Source organism: Sesamum indicum, linkage group LG8 (assembly GCF_000512975.1).
Source record: "Sesamum indicum cultivar Zhongzhi No. 13 linkage group LG8, S_indicum_v1.0, whole genome shotgun sequence".
In the NCBI taxonomy this organism is placed as follows: domain Eukaryota; kingdom Viridiplantae; phylum Streptophyta; class Magnoliopsida; order Lamiales; family Pedaliaceae; genus Sesamum; species Sesamum indicum.
This window is the reverse complement of record NC_026152.1, coordinates 483491-504041: the sequence shown is the minus strand read 5'-3', so window position 1 is coordinate 504041 and position 20551 is coordinate 483491. Positions and strand designations below refer to the sequence as shown.

Below are 20551 nucleotides of genomic sequence, written 5' to 3'. Positions count from 1 at the left end.
CAACCTGTCCAAAGACAATGTCAAGGTCCCCCACCATGTTCTCCTCACATTAAGGCTTCAAAATTTAGGTTGTCCGAACTTCTTCTACCTTGAAAATTTTAATTCAAATTGAATTTAATCGGATATGAATTAATTATACAGTGACAACATGATTGATTAATAAATTAAAAAAATAATTAATTATATACCAAGTGTATCGCATTTGTTCTATCATTAATTTGATTTGATCGTATCTAACTTTAGTTAAAATTTATGGACCAACTCACATTCATACTTTACGTGGTTGTTATGATGAATCTGATCCAACTCAAATTCATACTCAAGGTGTTGGGCCCAATTTCAGTGGATAATGGGCGGCCCATGAGAAGGCTGGGCCATATTATTACTTGAGGAGCACGTCGCCCACTCTTTTGTCCCTTTTGTTTTAAGGATGAGTGAGGTGGAGTCTGATGCACGTTGCGTGAGTGATGGTAACCGTATGTGTGAAGGCGCATTTGTTCCAATCAATGCCCAGAAACATATTGCATGTGAAAATTTTTGTTTGGACATCATTAATTATGGTAACGATATACTCTATGTGTACCCTTATCCTATACACACACATATATATATATATATTACAATCTAATTATGTTTCTGTGGTTTATGATGAATAAAATTATGCATTTAAATTAATTTATGAGTTATAAAATTAAGAAAAACATATTTGGTATTTTTGCAAATCCATGTGAAGTTTTATTTTTAAGTATGACTATCACTAAAATAATTGAAATACTACCTCGTTCTTCACATTATTTATTCTGATTAGGTTCTCATCGCTAGCAATATCTCAACAGTAATTTGTGAAGTATGAAATTTTTACTATTATTGGACGCACTTTTTATTTCACTAGTTTGAACTTTGAAAAATTCACATTGAGGGCATATCTTAATTGTTTTTTGGTGAACACATATTCATATTTAAAAGTAACTTGAAGTCGACATTGGGTAAAACTGTCATCCTCGAGTTATCGAATTTCAAGTTGTACGATTACTTTTCGAATGAGTAAGATCGGAAATGAATAGGATTCAAATTACAATCTCCCAATACTTAGTCAGATAGAGCGATTTAAGAATAAATGTAACAAATGGATATGGAGGGTTACAATATTTATAATTGAGTTTCATCTGAACAAATCATATCAATATAATGTGAATAATTGAGCACAATCGATCGTAAATTATAAAATTATCACAATTCCAGTATTCAATCTTTATCGAACTGTACGAAAAAGAAAAAGTCAAACTAACTAATTCGGATTGTATGTGTCGAATTGTAATTCGTGGATGCACATCCCCAATAGGAGAAAAGCCACATGGACGTGGGTCTGGAGTTGGACCTGAGAAGATGAAGGTTAACGTCTTCTTTATACTCGGCTTGCGCGTCCCGGAAGTAGGTGCAGAGTGCAGAGGGGGGAAGAAATATCTCCTGCCCACGGGCACAACACATGTACCCCGTAAGGCTTAAATGTCCACTTAACCAATAAATGATCTTCGGCACGTGGTTTGTGGATATATGGCATAGCGGCGTACATGGGCCTGGTCTCCCTATATCTCTGAGTGAAGAGCAGAATAATACTTCCTTTTTTAATACAAGAGTTGCCTCCCAAAATTCTTAGGATCTCGAGATTTGATGTCATAGGATGATAATTATATTTTATGCATATGATTCTACACTCCCCAAGAGGTGTTGATGTAATGTACTACACAGAGTATTGGTGTAAGTTTTTTATTTTTTTTTTTCCTCCTTTAAGGATGTGTTTATATAAATTACAATTATTACCTCATACAATACCTATTTAATTTACTTTAGATTTCAAGTACCAAAATTTATTAAAGATGAGTCGAAATTTTCTAAGAGTAACTATATAAATTAGGGGCTCCACGTGATGAAAGCCCAATTTCATCAAAGATCTAATGTTCTCATGTGATCTCCATCGCGCACAATTACAGGTAGGAACACATTAGGTGTGTGGAGATTAATATGCCGTCCACACTATAGTTGAGAAAATTATGAAAACACCCTACAAGAAATTGAATTATGAAACTACAAAAAATACAATATTTAATCATGATTAATAATAAAATAGTCGTAGCAAATAGTTATTGACCACGGCTATATAATGGTTATTAACCATAGTATGCGCAAGGATGGCTAAAAGTCATGACAGATATTTTTACCATGGTCTTAGCTATGGCAAATAACTTTTTCTTGGTGATAAATCTATGTTTTTGCGTCGATTTTTATTTAATTATAGTCAATAAAAATTATTTACCACGATTTTTAGTCCATAATTATTAAAATAGTAATCAATTTTCAATATTCATGAATTTGTATTCAGGGTTGGACCGAGTCTATTCAACTTAAATCGATTTGATGTCATCATTAAATTTGGTCACCCTATATCCATGGGATCAACCACTATTTTTGAATTACATCACTTTGACGTAATTAGGCCAAGGGGCCTGATTTATAAATACCCCACCAACTCTAATTACTAAGTGAATAATTCAAATTGTATGTAATATACATAATTTTATCCTCAAATTTAACTTTACTGATTTAGAATTAAAGAGCTATAATTGGAGCGTACCTAATGTATCTCCTAATCATATTTATAACAATACACGACTTGAAGCGCAAACACAATTTTCAGAGTTTTGTAGCTCAAATCATTAATCATCTTAAACATACTTGTCTGGGGCGATTTTCCTACCATAACATTCTCTTTGGATATGATTATAAAAATTTTAAATTATGCCTTTTCTTTTACAAAAAATAAATATAAGTATATGATTTTAACTCTATTCATTATAACAAGCTATGACATGCCTCCAAATCATAAATTGTTTACAGTGCTATTACAAATTATTCATCCATATTATCTGATTGAGAGTGGTTCGATTTTTTATGGATTATACCAATAAATATTGACGTTATCTATTATTGTTGACGTGCTGATTTTGAATCGTAATAATTGTTTATTTTGGACAACTTTGTTAAAAATCAAAATAGAATTTTCTTTTATATAAAGTGAGTGATTCACAAATAATTTTGAATTCACCACTTTTTGCTTTAAGAAAATGGATTGAATTAATTGAAGTAGTGAGGAAAGAGGAATAAAATCTAGGAGAGGAGAGGTATGCAACAAAAACAATGTGCAATCGGAGCATTGAACCTGGGTTTCTGGGTAGGCCCAAACAACTACTCTCGTCAGTTTTAGAGGAGGGATCAGTTAGTTGTTCAAAGTACACTTGCGCTGACACTTTCAGTACATCTGGCGAGCATGCACGACTTACTCGTCTACCCATGTTGTCGCATTTTAATGCCTCGTGATGATCTTGGTACCAATTCTTCCACACCTACACTCGGCTACATATTAGGAAAAATAAATGTCGTAAAACTAGAATTAAATTTTTAACATTAATGCTAAATAACTCATGGAAAAAGAAATATTCTTCATCTTACTTTCTCAAAGTTCAATCCGAAGTGGGGCACGTAACGAATATCGCAACGGTTAACAATACATATACCATGAAAAAGTCGGGGTTGAAAAGTTTTGGGACGTTGATTGAATTTTCTATTATAAATTTTATTGGAAACGTAGTTTTCATAATGCGAAGCCCACAGTTTTTATAGCAGCGGCAAAATTTGACACGTGTGTTCGTTTATTCCAATTACCAAAAGTGAGAAAGGAAAAAGGAAAAGACGTGAAGGACGAAGATATTGAGGCTTATGAAATGGCCCACTGCCAGCATGCTGGGAAATCCATTCAGCGGCTGTAAGATTTCTCCGAATATGGAAATTTAAAAGCCACAATATCAATCAAAGAAAATGAAAATTAAAAGTCAAGAATAAAATGAACATGTTTATTCCACTTTTCTTCCTCTGTATTTTCATCCATGTTTCTCATTCATGCTTGCTTTATGCTTATAATATTTACTAAAAAAATAGTCGGTGTGTGCAAAATATTTAATATGGCATAATTCCTAAAATTCATATCAAAATCTAGTACCACGATTTGTATTTTTTCATTGGGGTTGCTCCGATTTGGACTTGATCCAAATTTAAGTATGTATGAATTTACTGTGATCAATCCACGTGAAAATCATATTATTCACACACAATTGCGTATCTGCAAAGATAATGATAGGACAAGAAACATATATATATATATGGGCAAATAGATTTTATAAATTAAAATAATAAAAAGTGTTATAATCTCTTGAAGATGATATTCTATGATTCTTCCCTCCGAATTTTAATTCAAATGCTTGAAATTTGTTCTTGGGTGTGGAAACACAATCTTCTTCGAACTTGTGGAATTAAGAAAATCACATGCCACCTTGAAATATGGTTCAAGGCTTGTAGGATCTGATGCCGAGAAGATGTGAAATATTTGCGTTGTAGAGCTTCATGGTGGTAGTGGAGTTTTGGACTTGAGTCCCTTAGATTTGTTAGTATTTGTATTGTCTTATGTTGTGTGTTGAATACCTATTTTTATAGATGTGAATAGGGTTTAGGTAAGTTGAGCTGATTTCTGTTGAGTTTGAACACTATGATTTAGGACATGGACCCATCAATTAACATGCCGTGGTTGAATATGTTTTAGGCCACTTAGTCAATCCAAAAAATATATATATATGTATCATGAATTGACACATGAAAATGCGTAATGCTAAATTTGGTATAGACTTATTGGGAATTTGTGGTCGAACATATGTAAAGACACTAAAGTCTAATTTTTTTTATGAAATTTAATTTAAAAGACAATTAGTTAAATTATTTGGACTTTTAATTGGTAATTTTGTTCTAAAATTTTGATGTCAAAACATAAAACTAAAGAAGTCTATAAATGTTCATCTCCATGCCCAAGTTACAAATTTTACTACCCTAATATATCTTAAGACTTTTCTCTTTTACGATTTTCCACCTTAAAAGTCTTCTACTCGGACAAAATTTAAGTTTATATTCAATCATTTTTAAAAGTATATTTTAGACGTGGATATGAGATAAATATATACTTACATCATCAATATTATTCACTTTACTAGAATTCTTACAATTTTATTATCAAAGATGGATGTTTAGTAATTAAGAAAAAGAAATTGTTTGCATGTTTAGTATACCAAATATTTATGTTCTTTTCCAAGTATTTTGTATTTTAGGTAATGAACTCAAAAGTTTATTATATTAATCAAAATGCCGAACATTTCTGAGAACTCTTGATATATATATATATATATATATATATATAGTTGTGGTGTGGACCACTTATTAGCTGGGGGTTCTTTTAGTTGCGGCTGCATATAGAGAAAGTGTGTTAGGAAACTTTTACTATCCTTCAATAATATTACATTGTTTGATTTTTTTTCTTCATTTTCCCACTTCCTAAACAGATTTTATTCATTCTACGATATCTTCTTGAATTTTTATTACATGGGACCAGCACTGATTTTGCGGGTCATACTGCCTACAATTCTGAAGGGTCCTTCCCTCAATTTATTCCTACTTCATTCCAAAATCTCTACATTTTAAGAAGCTTTGAAACAGCACCAACACCCACATCAATAACACGATAAATATATTATAATTATATGATTAATTTAAATTTAACCTAACTCAATCTCAACTAAAATATTTCAATTGTGAAACACATGATTGACAAGATCTCAAAAGGAATTAATATGTACCAAGTAAAGGAAGGAAATCATGGTAAAAGAATATATTCAATGTATCTTAAAATACATATACATATATATATATATATATATATATCCAAGTTGGTAGGTTTTGTAATATACCCACATTAATTACACCCTTATCTTTTCCACAAAATTGAAAAATGTTCCTAAAGTGTTATCAATATTTGAATAAATTGACATCAATTCTTTTCTTTAATTTTTAAATAAAAGGTCAAAGTATTTTTGGTTGTAATAAAAGAATGTTTTTCACGTAATATATATATATGTAAAATAGATATGAATGGTTTCAAAAGTAAAAACCTTGTGGTCTCCATTTATTATGTGTTAATTTCTCTTTCTATCTCTTATAGTTATAGTGTGTGGTTTTTTACTTTTTATTGGACAAGGAAGTTTTCCCCTCGGTAGTGTAAATTTCCAAGCGTAGTCACAAAGCCAGATGTCCTTCCATAGTTTCCAACGCCTTTCTTGCCTTAACTTCATCTCTCTTCCAATTCCACTTCCATGCATTAGCTTTCAGCCAACTCCCACCTCCTGATTTTCCCCTATATATATATATATATAAACCCCATCACTCCATCAACTCATCCTTCTATATAATTCATCTCTAAGATCTCTTCCTCTCAAGATTTGCACGCAGAGATGGTGGTTCTATCTCAGCCAATTGTTGATAATTTGGCCCAGTTCAAGACATGCAAGCCCCCCCCCGACATTTTCACCGGGATTCCAGTCGTAGACCTTTCCCACCCCGACGCTAAAGCCCGTGTGGTTGAAGCCTGCAAAGAGTTGGGGTTCTTCAAACTCATCAACCACGGCGTTTCAATGGAGCTCTTCAACCTGCTGGAGGCCGAGGCCGTTAAGTTCTTCAAATTACCCCAGCAAGAAAAGGAGAAATCCGGCCCTCCCAACCCTTTCGGCTACGGCAACAAGAGAATCGGGCCCAACGGTGATGTGGGCTGGGTTGAGTACCTTCTCTTCTCCACCACCAACTCACACAATCCCAACCTCATTTTCCCTGGAATTCCCCAAACTTTATGGTAATTAAACTGTATATACATAAAATTAATTATTCATCCCTATTATTTCATTAATACGTACGTAAAATTTATACAATATTTATTACATGTGCAGGTGTCTTGTGAATGAGTATGTGTCAGCAGTGAGAAATGTGGGGTGTGAAGTCCTGGAGATGATAGCTGACCAACTGCAAATGGGGTCCAAGGATGCTTTGAGCAGGCTGATTAGAGATGAGAAAAGCGACTCTTGTTTCAGGCTAAACCACTACCCACCCTGCCCGGAACTCCAAGCATTGAGTGGTCGGAATTTGATTGGGTTTGGCGAACACACAGACCCACAAATCATATCTGTTTTGAGGTCTAACAACACATCAGGCCTGCAAATCTGTCTTAAAGATGGTTCATGGGTTTCCGTCCCATCTGATCACACCTCCTTGTACGTAAATGTTGGTGATTCCTTACAGGTACTTATGACCATTAACCTCCTCAATTGATTTAATAATTAGTACGAGGTTTTGATTTAATTGATGATTAGTTGATTAATTAACTTGTTGTTTTATATATCTGTTTGGTGGTTGCAGGTAATGAGTAATGGGAGGTTTAGGAGCGTAAAGCACAGAGTGCTGGCTGATAGTTTGAAATCAAGGGTGTCGATGATCTACTTTGGTGGGCCAGGTTTGAGTGAAAAGATTAGGCCTTTATCGTCAGTGATGGAAGATGGTGAAGAGAGTCTGTACAAGGAATTCACATGGTCTGAGTACAAGAAGTCAGCTTACAAGTCGAGGTTGGGTGATAATAGGCTTTCCCTTTTTGAGAAATCTGCTGCCCAATAGTCTTTTCTAGTGTGTTCTTTTATGTACTAAAAACAGGCTAATTTGCAAAGGGTTGACCCAATGAACTTTTCCTAAGTACAGTTCTTTCGTCTTTTTCCTATCACCTAACTTTTCCTGTTTGTGCTCCACTGTAACAATTATCCTTTAGTGTTAATGAAATTGTTATCATCTCTACACCTCATATCTTTGTCCGTCTATGAATCTGTTTTCACATTTTGATGTCATTAATATTAATATGTAATCAATTTATGATTGATGTTTATTTTTTTGAATTAATCAAACCATAAATGACCACGTCTAAACTTGGACGGTTTTTGGTGGGGGTGGGGTGTTTCCAGTCTTGGTTTTCAAACAAATGGTTTTGGTTGCATTATGTTGTCACAACCATTAATGTTGAATTCATGGGCAAATCAACAATACCTCAAGGGTCGCCACGTCAAGCCAAATTTTAATTTAGATTAAATTTAATCCTGCCTAAATTAACTATTTGATAAATAGAATACATTTATTATACCATTGGTGTACAGTTCAAAAAATGTGATCAATAATGATCCACATAACAAATATAATTCACTCGTCATATCATGTCATCATATATGAACTAAAAATTTTCTACTCATACATTCACCTTTGTGAAAATGGTATGGACAAAGTTTGGATTCACATGGCTACTTTAACACAGAGAGGAGAATAGGAATGTCGAAGGAGCATCTCCACCTACGAATTGAGCAGAACTGGTCGTGAGAGTCCATATCAAGCAAGCTGTTTTGAACTTCTTTAATCACACACCTTTTCTTTCTTCCAGAATGTTTTTATTACTTTGTAGAAAAGGACTCCCAACATTGAGGGGCGATCTGTCCCCCACGACATCATATGTCTCCCCCATAATATTCTTAGACATTTTGGGTTGGAGGGTCGGTTTTAATAGAGCGGTCGCATTCATGCACGCTCACTAACATTTTCTAATATTAGCCCTCCAACAATTCTTGTTTTTCATATAATTTGTGGACTTCCAATACTATGATCATACAGTTCAATTAGTTGAATTCATTTTATTGCTATTTTTACGACCTCAAGAAGAGAAAAGCAACCACAAATTTATTTCATAATCTACCGAGAAACTTTAATTCAGATTAGTTTGATTAGATCTTAATTAATTATTCGATCTGAACCAATCATATAACAAGTATAATACACTTGTCGTGTGATTAGCATATAGTTCGTAAATGATTTGATATGACCGAACTTTAGCTTGCACAAGAATTTTCATTTAACTGGTGGAGAGTTACATAAATTGGATAATTACTAAAAATTGCATAATGACTAATTGCACGTTTACATTGGAAACCTTGTAAAATGGACCCTTTTCATTTTTAAGAATAATTATACTATCTATTCATGAGATTTGGTATAATTACACGTACTTTTTAATATTTTTGTAATATTACATCTATTACCCTTGATATTTGTATTCATCTAACAAATAGATCTTTTCATTAATCAAAATTCATATAATTTGTTACAATTAATAAAAAATATAAATAAATAAAAATTCATATTTCTTTCAATTGATTTATTACTGACTTATTGCAAATTAAATAAATATTTTTTCTAACCAAATTACATTTATACATCTTTATATGCTAATGCATGTAAGGAACATCTCCACCCTTATAAGGGTACTTTGGTCAGAAAAATGATTTATTTAACCCGCAATGAGTCAGTTGGGGTAAATATAGATTTTCGTTTAATTTTTTTTTTAATATCAACAAATTTTATGGACTTTAATTAAAAAAGAGATCTATTTATCAAATAAAAATAAACGTCAAAGATACTAGATATAATTTCTAATACATAAAAAATCTACATATAATTACGCTAATCTTATAAGAGTATGGTGTAATTATTTTTATTATTATATTCTAACGTTTTTCCCTTTAGCACTCTTCAATGGAATCGTATTTAAAAGGAAATCCAGCTGGAAAAATGAAATTGTTCGTGAATATTCCATAAAAGAAAGATGAGAATATTCAAAGCATGAAACAGCCTTATGGTATATTCTTCTTATTGCGACTTTTTATTAGTAGACAATTTAAGAAAAAATCATCTTCAAAATTTGATCTCAACTAAAAATAGGGTTAATTTGGAGTTATGTTTTTTCTCAAAAAAAAATTGAAATTATATTTATACCCCTTCTGAAAAATTCTTCCTTTACACCTTACGTCTCTCTCTGTTAGTGTTTAGATGAAAAATACTGACGCTAACAAAAAAAGTTACATAATTTTTAATTTTTTTATCCTTTATTTAATATTTTTATACTTATAAATGATAAATATTATATATATATATAGAGTGAGGTAAACATTATTATAATTTTTATCTTATAAGTACATAACTATTACATGTGAATATTAAATGACGGGCAAAATAAAAAAATGTACGTCATTGTTTTGTTAACTTTAATATTTTTCGTTTAAACCTTAAAGAAAGTGGATCATGATATGTAAACCCGTAAATTTTTAAAAGGGGTGTAAGTGTAATTCTTTAAAATATATTTATGAAAAAGTATAATTTGATATTTTGAGGAAGGTAAGTGTAATAAATTGCATTGGTCTATCCTCAAATGTAGGTATGTCCATTTTGTAGCTTTCCTTGCATCAAATATGTGGTAGCCTCATTTGCGTGTCAAATTATTATTTATCAAAAAAAGTAAAATAATAATGTGAATCGACCTCCAAACAATATCCATTAGGAAGTAAACAGAAGAATCAAAAATCCAGTTTTGGAAAACAGAGAAATTAGGATGAATGATCCAGAAATAGATATGCATGCATGCATGTAGCCTTGTAGGAAGGTGCATTAACAATTCCAACACACATCCTCATCGATTAGACTTGAGATTTGACTTCACATCCTCACATCCCCTGTGCTCTTGCTGTTGTTGACGCCGCATTGCATGCTAAATTAATCAAACTATTCCATATTTTATTGAAATTTATCTCAACTCAATTTCTTAACTTAATAAATTAAATTTCAACTTAATTTTTTAACTCAGATTCAATTACCAATAACGCAATACAATATATTTGAAAACATTACATCACTCGAATTTGAGTCGCCCCCAAAATTCGTTCAAACTCGATTTGATTATTAATTAAATTAAATTAAAATACAATTGTTTAAATTTAAACAGTAATACATTTGAGTGGATTTGATTTGCGGTTAAGTTGATGTGGATGTGGCATAATGTCATGTACCTACATCCCTATCACATTGTTTTACTATATTTGGAAAATGGCAGGTTTTGCATCAGCTGCACTAAATATTCCCAACACTCCCATCAAAATTTATATCAACTTAGGCAAGGCCCATATAAAAATTACAAATTCACACACCTTTGCCCCCTTCAATTGTATTAATGTAATTAGCGTTACACACTACATTCAATGTGTGTGTAAAAATATTTAAAAAATATAAATAATTAATTTTTTTTATTGATGAGTTGATTGTCTGTCATGGAATGTGGCGTCAAAATATACAAAGTGTCAGACAGGTTGAGGTGTGTGCAAATTGAGGGGCAGTTTAGTAAATTTATAAAATACTGAAGGGATGTAATGGAGTAAAGAATAAGCTTGAATATTTAAAAAAGTTGTCTTTTATAACAGTATTAATAGATAATTTAAATGCAGGGCACATAGGTGATGTATCTTAGTAATTTGCAGTGGGGTGACATAGGATTTGGATTATTCAACATCTTACTTACTTAATTTCTTCACTTAATACGTATTACGGTTAGCAACAAGATTTTTATTTCATATTTACCAACAATATACGCAAAAAAGAAAAAAAAATTAATTATTTTCCACACTGTAAATAACAATTGCTTAAATATCATAGAAAATCAATACTTTTTACCACAGACAAACAAAATTGATGGAAAAACTAAAATTTCAACCACGACTAATCTGCTAAAATATCATAGTCAAAATCCACTAAATCTACTGACATTAACAAAAAAATAAAAAATTACGCTCAATTAACTTATTACTGACGTATTCCGGGTCAAATAAATCTTTTTATTACCAAATTATCCTCATACGTCTTCAGGCGTTAATGCATATGAGAAGGTATATTTTCACGATTATAAGGATATTTTAGTTCGAAAAAAATTATTTGACCTATAATAAGTCAGTAATAAATCACTCAAGTGTTTTATTCAGTTTTTTCTTATTAATTTCAAACTATAAGGGGTTTACGTATAATTATAAACATTGGAGAAGAGTGTAATTATCCCTTTTAATTATGACCAAATTATATAGCACAATTTTTAATTGTGATCAATTTTTTGGCCTTGTTTGCAAAATCAACCATTAATAGCCGTTGTGCAGTCGTTGTTAATCAATATTTTTTAATTTTTAATCATTTAAATTAATAATGAAAAAAAGTTGCATTTCTTCTAATATAAACATCATAGAATTTTTTATGATGTAACATGTGGAAGAATAATTTGGTATGGTGGAATGAATCCAAATCCAAATGTGGATGGACTGTGCATTATTTATTGATAAATCTACTGATACCAAAATGTTACTACTGTAGATAGCCCAACATTTCCTAAACTAGTTAAGTTAGTACTCCTTCAAAAGCCCAGCTTCCTTGGTACCGCCCACTTAGAGAGGCCCCTTTTCCTCTTCCAACACTATTTTAAAAGTTCATATATTTATAGAAAATATTACAATGGATTTTTTTTATTTTTTTTTACGTTTGTCATAATTATCAATACTCTTTTATTATTTTAAAAATTTATAAATACTCATCTAAAAATAATGACCGTGTAATAAATATCCCCTTGCGACAATTCATTGTATTGGTATTTGTTAGATAATTGTTAATTTTCAGCGAAACTTGTAATTTTTTAAACAATGAAAGAGTATTTGTAATTATGATAAAATCTCAAAGTAGTCCATTGTAATTTACCCTAGAAATATGATATTTGTTAAGTTTTATTTTAAAAATAAATATTTGAAATGTTCATAATATGTTACCCATGATTAAGAATTTTTGAAAAATAAATTAAGAATTCATTATTTTTCTATTTTTTTTAGAAAAAAAATAGTGCATAAGCTCATAAAAAATCGTACTTTTAGATCTTATATGGTTTTTTTTTTTTCTCTAAAAAACTTACTAAACACTAATTTATAAATTTATCTAAACACCCTCTTAGATATATTTGATTGTTCTCATTTGTTAAAAATTTTCGCATTTTAAAAGATTATTTCTTGTTTATCTTTAATGTGAGAAGAAAATTTTCGCATTTTAAAAGATTATTTCTTGTTTATCTTTAATGTGAGAAGAAAATTACTTGAATCGAATAGAATTATGTCTTAGTGACATTTTGTTTATATAATTACTTTATTTAGTCGAATAAAGTTTGGGATCAAAATTAATTGGTATTTCAATGATAAACATAAAATTATGTTATAGACAATGACATAACGTGAAATGAATTATTATTCATGCAAACTATTTATTTATTTTTATTTTGAGATTAAGAGGATAATCAATGTTTTTCTATATGAAAAGTGCATTTAATACCGACCATTAATTTTTTTTAAAAAAAGGTCAAATTGAATTTAATCATTTCCCATTCTTACACGGCAGAAAAGTACAAAAAGGGTATTTGACGGCTACACAATAATGCAATGGGGAAATGCATTTAAACCTAATGTTTAATCCCGATTTTAATTTTAATTTCAAAAATAGTTCTTTATTTTTAATTAATTTTAAGATAATCTTTTTTATGAGATTTTTGACTAAAAGAATTATAACTTTTTCATATTACCTTTATATTATTTTGATCCCCCACTTTTAATCGTGAAAATTAAATTATTTTTTGAACTAAAATCAAAGTAAGCCATCATTTTCCCATTCTTCTCACGGGTAGGCAACTTAGTGCACTAACATTGCAATAAACTTGAATTAGTATTTTACGTAAAGAAAAAATTGCAAGTAATTTTCTTATTATATTATAAATAAATAAATTATTTTAATATATAAAATAATAATTTATTTTTTTATATTTTTAAAATATAATAATTTATTATTTTATATTTTTTAAAACAAAACTATTTTATTTAAATAAACACAAGATAATGAATTATTATTATTTTTTATAAAAAATAATTTACTTATTTATAACGTCACGATAAACTAAATTGCATTAAACCCTTTTACAACATTAACAAAATTGATCTTTATATTATTATCGACTGTGCACTAGGTTTAGGACAGAGGAAAATAGAGGCATTCCTATTGGTCCGTCACCTACCTTCCTGTAACTCAACCAGTGCCTGTCCCCATCCCGTAGTCTCGGTTGTTCGACGACAACTCAGTACTCACTATAAACTGGAAAGATTCGGTACCACTCAATCTGGCAAAATAAGCCCCGCCCCGACACTCGAAGCTCTCATGTGGAAAAGATCTCACCTTTCTTTATTACTTTATTGTTTTTGTTATGTTCTTGTTTTCAATTTTTCCATTTTATTCATAAATTAACGGAAATAATATAGGAACTGAAAGCAGCACGTGGTCGATCTCCACCAGCACATAGAGTGTGACGGCTCACGAACGACAGATACTCCAACACATCATACGCACACGCATCCGTGCGGCGTCTGTGTGTGTGGTAGAGACAGAGAAGGCTGAAGAAGACTGCATCTCTGAGATTTCTCTTTCTCTGTCCTTCAGATGGCGGATGAGCCTTTGCCCACCCGCTGGTCATTTCAGGTGCTTTCTATTTTCTCTGTTCACTTCCAAATGCTGTATCTATATGTTTGTGTTTTTGCTTGGACTTGCGTTGACCGATGTATGAAAGCTTTTGATTCCGCGAATGATCGGGTTTTCTTTTCTTTCTCCTCTGCAATTACGTGTTCAGCATTCCCGTGTCGGTAGTCGAGGTAAAGCGGGCTTAGCTAATCGTTGTTCACTTGACTTCAATTGTTGTGCCTGGATTTGCCGTGGTGAAAATTCACTAGCGTCATCATTCTCCTAACAGCGGATCTCTCAGATTTACTTTCTCTTTGTTTTGTGTAGTATTTTCTTTTTGTATTTTACCCGTTACAAGTGATGATATGGTGTTGACTAATCCTGCATTTGTAATAGTTCAATTTAACTTGTCCTGATTGTGATGTATGCCAATCAAATTATTCTTTATGTTACTTTATTCGTATTTATATTTCTTGGTTTATTGACTAACAGGGTATACTGTAAATACGCTATGAATTTGTCCGTCGGTGACCAACTTATGGTTGAGTTTGGGGTCCTCTATTATATGTGTGTAATTTCTAGGAATAGATAAAGTGAACCTGTTCTCAATGAACGTAATTCCAAAATTCATTTAGGGTTTCTTTTTTCGGGTGTGCCATTTAGGAATTTAAGTTGTTTTATGATTCCAAGTTTGGGAGGAAGAGGGAGGCTAAGGCAGAAGATGGGGCTGCAAATGGTCAAGCTGTACATAGTACGACGCATTCGAATGGGATGTCAAATGGAAGTGGACGTGTTAAGAACACATCTGACTTGGCTATCTATGAACAGTTCAGGAACCAGGTACCATGCTTTTGATTCTTACTGACAAAGTTAATTAATGCAATGTTTTAACATGACTTTTGTGCTTCAGGATCGAAACAATTTAACGCACTCTAATGGAGTCCCATCTGCAGGAGTGGATGAATTGCCGTATGATTACTCCCTCACATTTTGCCAATAACATTTTAATGATTGTTGATGCCATGCAATTCTGAAAATTATAACTTTTGAAGAGTTCACTGCCTGTCTAGGCATCTCCTGAACATTTAATTTGCACTTTCAGGCAGCGGTCTTTACTTCCTCCCTTTGAGTCAGCAGAAGTCCGTGCTTTGGCAGAGAGTTTAAGTAGGTAAATAATGGCACTGTTGGCTGGATGCTGATAATTACCCATTTGTGTTATACCATATATCATCTTGATCCATTTTATCCTGTTTATTGATATGTAGATAATCTTGTCATCATTTGCAGAGACATCATTCGAGGTAGTCCAGATGTTAAATGGGAATCCATAAAAGGGTTAGAGAATGCCAAACGGCTACTCAAAGAAGCTGTTGTTATGCCGATAAAATATCCAAAGTAAGTCTTAAAATTGAGTGCCTCACCTCAGGCATAGTATATTTTTGGTCTTCTGAAAGTGATAAAATTTCCACCTCTACTTTTTTTACAGGTACTTCACTGGTCTTCTGACACCATGGAAAGGCATTCTCCTTTTTGGCCCCCCTGGAACAGGAAAGGTTTGTGTCTCACTTCTCTTTCTGTTCTTTATTCACTGAATGTACTATATTGTTGAACAATGACTTACTTCTACTTCCTGTGTCCTTGAATTTTGTTATCAATATGCTGAGATGGTTTTATTTGATTTTGGTCTGTGAGGCATACTGCTGCCAGTAGAGCTTATCCCGGTTATCCGATTTGCTCTAGTTGGTTTTTTCCATTATTACATAGAATTTGAACTCAAGACTACTGAAATCCAGGATCCTGCGAAAATAAGGCTTTCCCCATGACCGTTTACAATTTATATTGAAGATATCAAGATTGAGCTCAGCTCTACTAGTTGCAGTTAAATATTCTTTTTCTTCAGTTAGTTTGATTGAGCCTTTCTCCCATAGTTCCCTGTTTTCTGTATATGCCCCATTGTTGATTTTGCGATGTTTTAAAAAATGAGTGGTAGCTACAAACACATCATATGTCCTTTTTCATCTTCCAAATTACAGACTATGCTGGCAAAAGCAGTTGCAACAGAGTGCAAAACCACATTCTTCAACATTTCTGCATCATCAATTGTTAGCAAATGGAGGGGTAAGATTTTGTGCTTTCTCACTTCTCTTATGATCATCCTTGCTTGGATCTGCTCGGCTCATCATGCCCTGTTCATTTGATTCCTGCTATGACTTATATTGATAATCTTAGTTGTTTTGCTTTCTTTTTCCCCTTCACTGGTTATATTTTTATCCAGTTTGCAAATCAAATTAAGAGTAATTAGACCTCTTTTTTAGCTAATATCAAGTGCACCATATTATTAATTATCTTCTAGTTATGTGGCCGCATTGTTGTCTCTAGTGCAATTCTTTTTCAATATCAAGTGTTTCTTCTTTGCCTTCAACTGTAGCTTTTATGCAGATTATATTTGCAAGACTGTGGTTTAATAGGATTATTCTTATGGTTCTCTTCCTATACGCCAAATCATTCTAGCTGTTAAGAAGTTAGTGACAGAAGAGGAACTTTGCATTTATAAATTTTAGAAATAGAAGAACAGTTGGCACTTTGGCATTCATGTTTCCCTCAAGATATTTATGACACTTTACCTTGCAGGTGACTCTGAAAAATTGGTTAAAGTATTGTTTGAGCTAGCTAGGCATCACGCACCATCAACTATATTTCTGGATGAAATTGATGCAATTATCAGCCAACGGGGTGAAGGGCGCAGTGAACATGAAGCAAGCAGGCGTCTGAAGACTGAGTTGCTTATACAGGTGAAGTTTTCTTTATCTATAATGCAAGAAACTGGAAACATCAGAGTGTGCGAGCAGGTCTATCTTATCTGCAGGGCTAATCAACCTGCTAATCAATTTCTTCCATTTGTTGTTCATATGAACAGTTGATAGGGATTGAACTACCTATATGCTTGCTAAAAAAATTAATGGGTTTGGACTGAACTGCAGATGGATGGTTTGACAAAGACAAATGAACTTGTTTTTGTTCTGGCAGCAACTAACCTTCCCTGGGAACTAGATGCAGCAATGCTTAGGCGTCTTGAGAAGCGGGTATGTCTCCAGAAGGGTTAATGTATTATATTTTCCTAGTACAAAAGCAACATAAAAAAAGCAACTTATAGTTATAAAAATTGTGTTTTCATTTTTATAAATACTGTTTACTGAATAATTTTACTTTTAGTGCTTCTCATTTCATTTTCCTTTTTGTTGGAAGCATGAGATGCATAGTCACTACAGCATATTTGTTTTGTTGCACAATGCTAACATGATTGAGAAGTTTCTAGTTAGAAACACTAATGCCAGGCTACTTGTGCGGATCAGTTCATAATTTGTGTTATTAATTTTCTTATTCCCATTTCATAAAACAATTAAAATGTCTGGTAACCGCAAAAATGAAGCTCAATATAATTGTTTTCCATGTGATGTAGATCCTTGTACCTCTTCCGGAACCAGAAGCAAGAAGAGCGATGTTTGAGGAATTACTGCCACCAAATCCTGAGGAAATTCCTTATGATTTGTTGGTGGAGAGGACGGAAGGTTTTTCAGGTTCAGATATTCGTCTATTGTGCAAAGAGGCTGCAATGCAGCCACTGCGAAGGTTGATGACTATTCTTGAGGAGAAACAAGAACTGGTGCCTGAGGAAGGTATGCCTTTAATGGTTTTTGGTTATTGCTGTTCTTGGGAGACTGGTTAGTATAAGATATTGGAATTTTAGAGTTGAAGGGAATAGAAAAAGGAAAGAAAAAAAGGAAATCAAATATTGGTATGATCTTCCGCTGAAACTTAAAACCTTGATTTACCCTTATTCCCCATGGCCAACCATCCGGGCTTCCTTTTTCCCATCAAATATAGGATCCTGTAAATTGCAGCAGCTAGTTGTTACTGATTATAATTGGTGCGCTAAAAGTGTCTCTGGTTTGCAGAACTACCAAAGGTTGGACCCATTACACATGGCGATGTTGAGGTAGCCTTGAGGAACACCAGACCTTCTGCTCATCTCCATGCCCATCGTTATGAGAAATTTAATGAAGACTATGGCAGCCAAATACTCCATTGAAGGCTCAGATCTGGTTCATAACTGTTTGAGTTAATGTCGTTTGTCATCTTTTAAGATACTTTCCAGTCCCAATTGATATTTCAGTTCTTTCAGCTTCTTCTTTTGAGCCCGGTCATTCATTAAGCAACATTTGGTCCCAATTTCGAGTAAAGTATTACAAACATGATTTTCAATAACAAGAAAATAGCCGAACCATACATTTTGGTATTTCAAGAACTATGCTATATTTATTTAATGTAGCAGCTATATAAAACGTGTACATTTTTATGTTTACATTTTGGTATAATAAACTACAGAAAATAAATAAAAGAACCCGAAGAATAATAAACCTACGATTTAACCTGGGTGGCATTGGAAGTCAAGGAAGTACTTGCCAATTCAAATAGCCCGCAATTGTACACCATCGTTCCGTCTGGCTGCAACAAACCATAATTTCTCTCTGAAGTCGGGCCGGGCTTCATGTCCTCATTGAACAATGCAAACACGTAAACCTCTAACCTCCTATTCGGCTTCAATGGAGTCCCTTCGTTTTTCAATTGCCGCCTCAACACATTCCCGTTGTAAATCGCAGCGTTTTCCACCGTTGACCCGATTTCATCCGGGTCGCCTCTAGAAGGCCAGCCCGTTTCCGATACCCTCACTTCTATACCTCCGTACCCCATTCTTGCCATCGCAAATGTCACTGCATCCACTTGAGCATACAACATGTTGTCGTAATGTAACTTGGTGTAAGGGTCCACCACTCCCGAATTCGGGTTGAAAAGCACGTAGTCCAGAGAAATACTATTCGGGTCGTCTTTGTACGCGAAATACGGGTACGCGTTGATCCAAAATGGGGCTTGTGTAGCAGCCAAGAACCGCAAGAACTGGGGCATTATCCGGTTGAGCTCCGGGCGGAAACACCCTGCCGACGGCGGGAACGACTCCTGGAGAACTGCTAAAGAACTGGGTGTAGAAACGTGGATGAATCTGTCTAATCCAAATCGAACTAAAGCCGCGTGGATGTTCACCATTGCTGGCACGAGGTAAGAAATCAGAGCAGTATCGCCGCCGGTGAAAACCTCGTTTCCGATGGCGATCCCTGTGATTCTGGTGGCTGGAAAATAGGGCCTAATGTGGGTGTGAACCCATTGAAGGGCTTGGTTGGGATCCATCAAGATGGGTAGCATTTGGTTCTCGACTGTGACGACAAGTTCGATATTGGAGTTGGCAAATGCTGTCAGAATTTGAGGGTTGGTGTCGTAGATTCTGGCTTTTGTTAGCTTTAGAGAGCGCAAGAGATCAAGAACTCTATCCGGGGGGGGCAAATTGTTGCCCACTTGTCCGTAGTTAATGCCCAGGGATTCTACTTCTCCTAGAAAACAGAAACCTGTAAAGTTTTTAGAAGAATACAGTTTGATACAATGATATGCAAACAAGCCATAATTAGAAGGAAAAAAAACCATGGTCTTGAAATGTCGGGATCAAGAACACATGAATAGAAGTCAGAAGAGGAAGCAGATATGTACCTGATAAAGTTAAAAATAATCCAAGAAGAAGATGTAACATGGAAATCCTGCTGACATGATTTCCCATGACAAGCAGCCTTTTGTTCTTGATGAGGGATGAGAGATAGAAAACTAGTTTTAGTATTGTTGGAAATTAATAAATGGATATAGACAAGAGAGGATGTCTGATGTACGTAGATTATGCTGTGAGTAATGAATTCCTTTCTTTGCTTGTTTGTTTTTTGGTTTATTAACATCAAGGGTTTCCGGTTGGTGCCCTTTTGGCTTTCCCACTTTGCTTTCATATGCTCTAAAACCCTTAAATTATTATTTATTTATGTTTTGACAAAGTTTGTCAATTGTTCTTTTTTTAACTCACGTACCCAATATACATGCACTCAAGCTTCGGATGCAAGCTCTTTTATAAGTCAGTCTTGTGTCTGAATCGGTAGACCGTCCCCAAAGACTTCTCAAGGGTTCCTTTTATCCTCCCTTCAGTTAATTCTTTGGGCTGGCAGAGCTGATTTGTTTTAAAGTAATTTTATTGGGCTAATAACTAAGTAAGGCCCATAGGACCCAACTCCCTTCCTTTTCTAGAAAATTCGTAAGCCCATATATT

General features: G+C 33.4%; 3 protein-coding genes across 5 annotated transcripts; 2 read left to right on the top strand and 1 right to left on the bottom strand.

Moving 5' to 3' along the window:
- On the top strand, positions 6154–7771 carry LOC105167292 (gibberellin 2-beta-dioxygenase). The gene is made up of 3 exons (XM_011086945.2): positions 6154–6778; positions 6873–7221; positions 7339–7771. Exons 1-3 carry the CDS (start codon positions 6384–6386, stop codon positions 7588–7590), a joined length of 996 nt encoding a protein of 331 aa, XP_011085247.1. The 5' UTR covers positions 6154–6383; the 3' UTR covers positions 7591–7771.
- Positions 13906–18537, top strand: LOC105167291 (katanin p60 ATPase-containing subunit A-like 2). 2 transcript variants are annotated; one of them, XM_011086943.2, is made up of 12 exons: positions 13906–14060; positions 14160–14376; positions 15019–15195; positions 15266–15324; positions 15458–15523; positions 15643–15750; positions 15842–15908; positions 16389–16473; positions 16987–17147; positions 17337–17438; positions 17816–18032; positions 18312–18537. In XM_011086943.2, exons 2-12 carry the CDS (start codon positions 14338–14340, stop codon positions 18443–18445), a joined length of 1215 nt encoding a protein of 404 aa, XP_011085245.1. In that variant the 5' UTR covers positions 13906–14060; positions 14160–14337; the 3' UTR covers positions 18446–18537. The 2 variants fall into 2 exon arrangements, with proteins under 2 accessions (XP_011085245.1, XP_011085246.1); XM_011086944.2 differs by having other exon boundaries at positions 14008–14376; positions 15046–15195.
- Positions 18561–20131, bottom strand: LOC105167289 (glucan endo-1,3-beta-glucosidase 11-like). 2 transcript variants are annotated; one of them, XM_011086941.2, is made up of 2 exons: positions 19954–20131; positions 18561–19814 (listed from the first exon to the last, which is right to left on the bottom strand). In XM_011086941.2, exons 1-2 carry the CDS (start codon positions 20018–20020, stop codon positions 18775–18777), a joined length of 1107 nt encoding a protein of 368 aa, XP_011085243.1. In that variant the 5' UTR covers positions 20021–20131; the 3' UTR covers positions 18561–18774. The 2 variants fall into 2 exon arrangements, with proteins under 2 accessions (XP_011085243.1, XP_020551986.1); XM_020696327.1 differs by having other exon boundaries at positions 18561–19799.

Bases quoted from the DNA above. Each gene is read 5' to 3' on its own strand.
- LOC105167292 (XM_011086945.2), top strand. From the start codon at position 6,384: ATGGTGGTTCTATCTCAGCCAATTGTTGATAATTTGGCCCAGTTCAAG. The intron at 6,779-6,872 runs GTAATTAAACTG...TTACATGTGCAG, and splicing joins GGAATTCCCCAAACTTTATG to GTGTCTTGTGAATGAGTATG. The intron at 7,222-7,338 runs GTACTTATGACC...TGGTGGTTGCAG, and splicing joins ATGTTGGTGATTCCTTACAG to GTAATGAGTAATGGGAGGTT.
- LOC105167291 (XM_011086943.2), top strand. From the start codon at position 14,338: ATGGCGGATGAGCCTTTGCCCACCCGCTGGTCATTTCAG. The intron at 15,909-16,388 runs GTTTGTGTCTCA...TCCAAATTACAG, and splicing joins GCCCCCCTGGAACAGGAAAG to ACTATGCTGGCAAAAGCAGT. The intron at 18,033-18,311 runs GTATGCCTTTAA...TCTGGTTTGCAG, and splicing joins AGAACTGGTGCCTGAGGAAG to AACTACCAAAGGTTGGACCC.
- LOC105167289 (XM_011086941.2), bottom strand. From the start codon at position 20,020: ATGGGAAATCATGTCAGCAGGATTTCCATGTTACATCTTCTTCTTGGA. The intron at 19,815-19,953 runs GTACATATCTGC...AAAACTTTACAG, and splicing joins ATTATTTTTAACTTTATCAG to GTTTCTGTTTTCTAGGAGAA.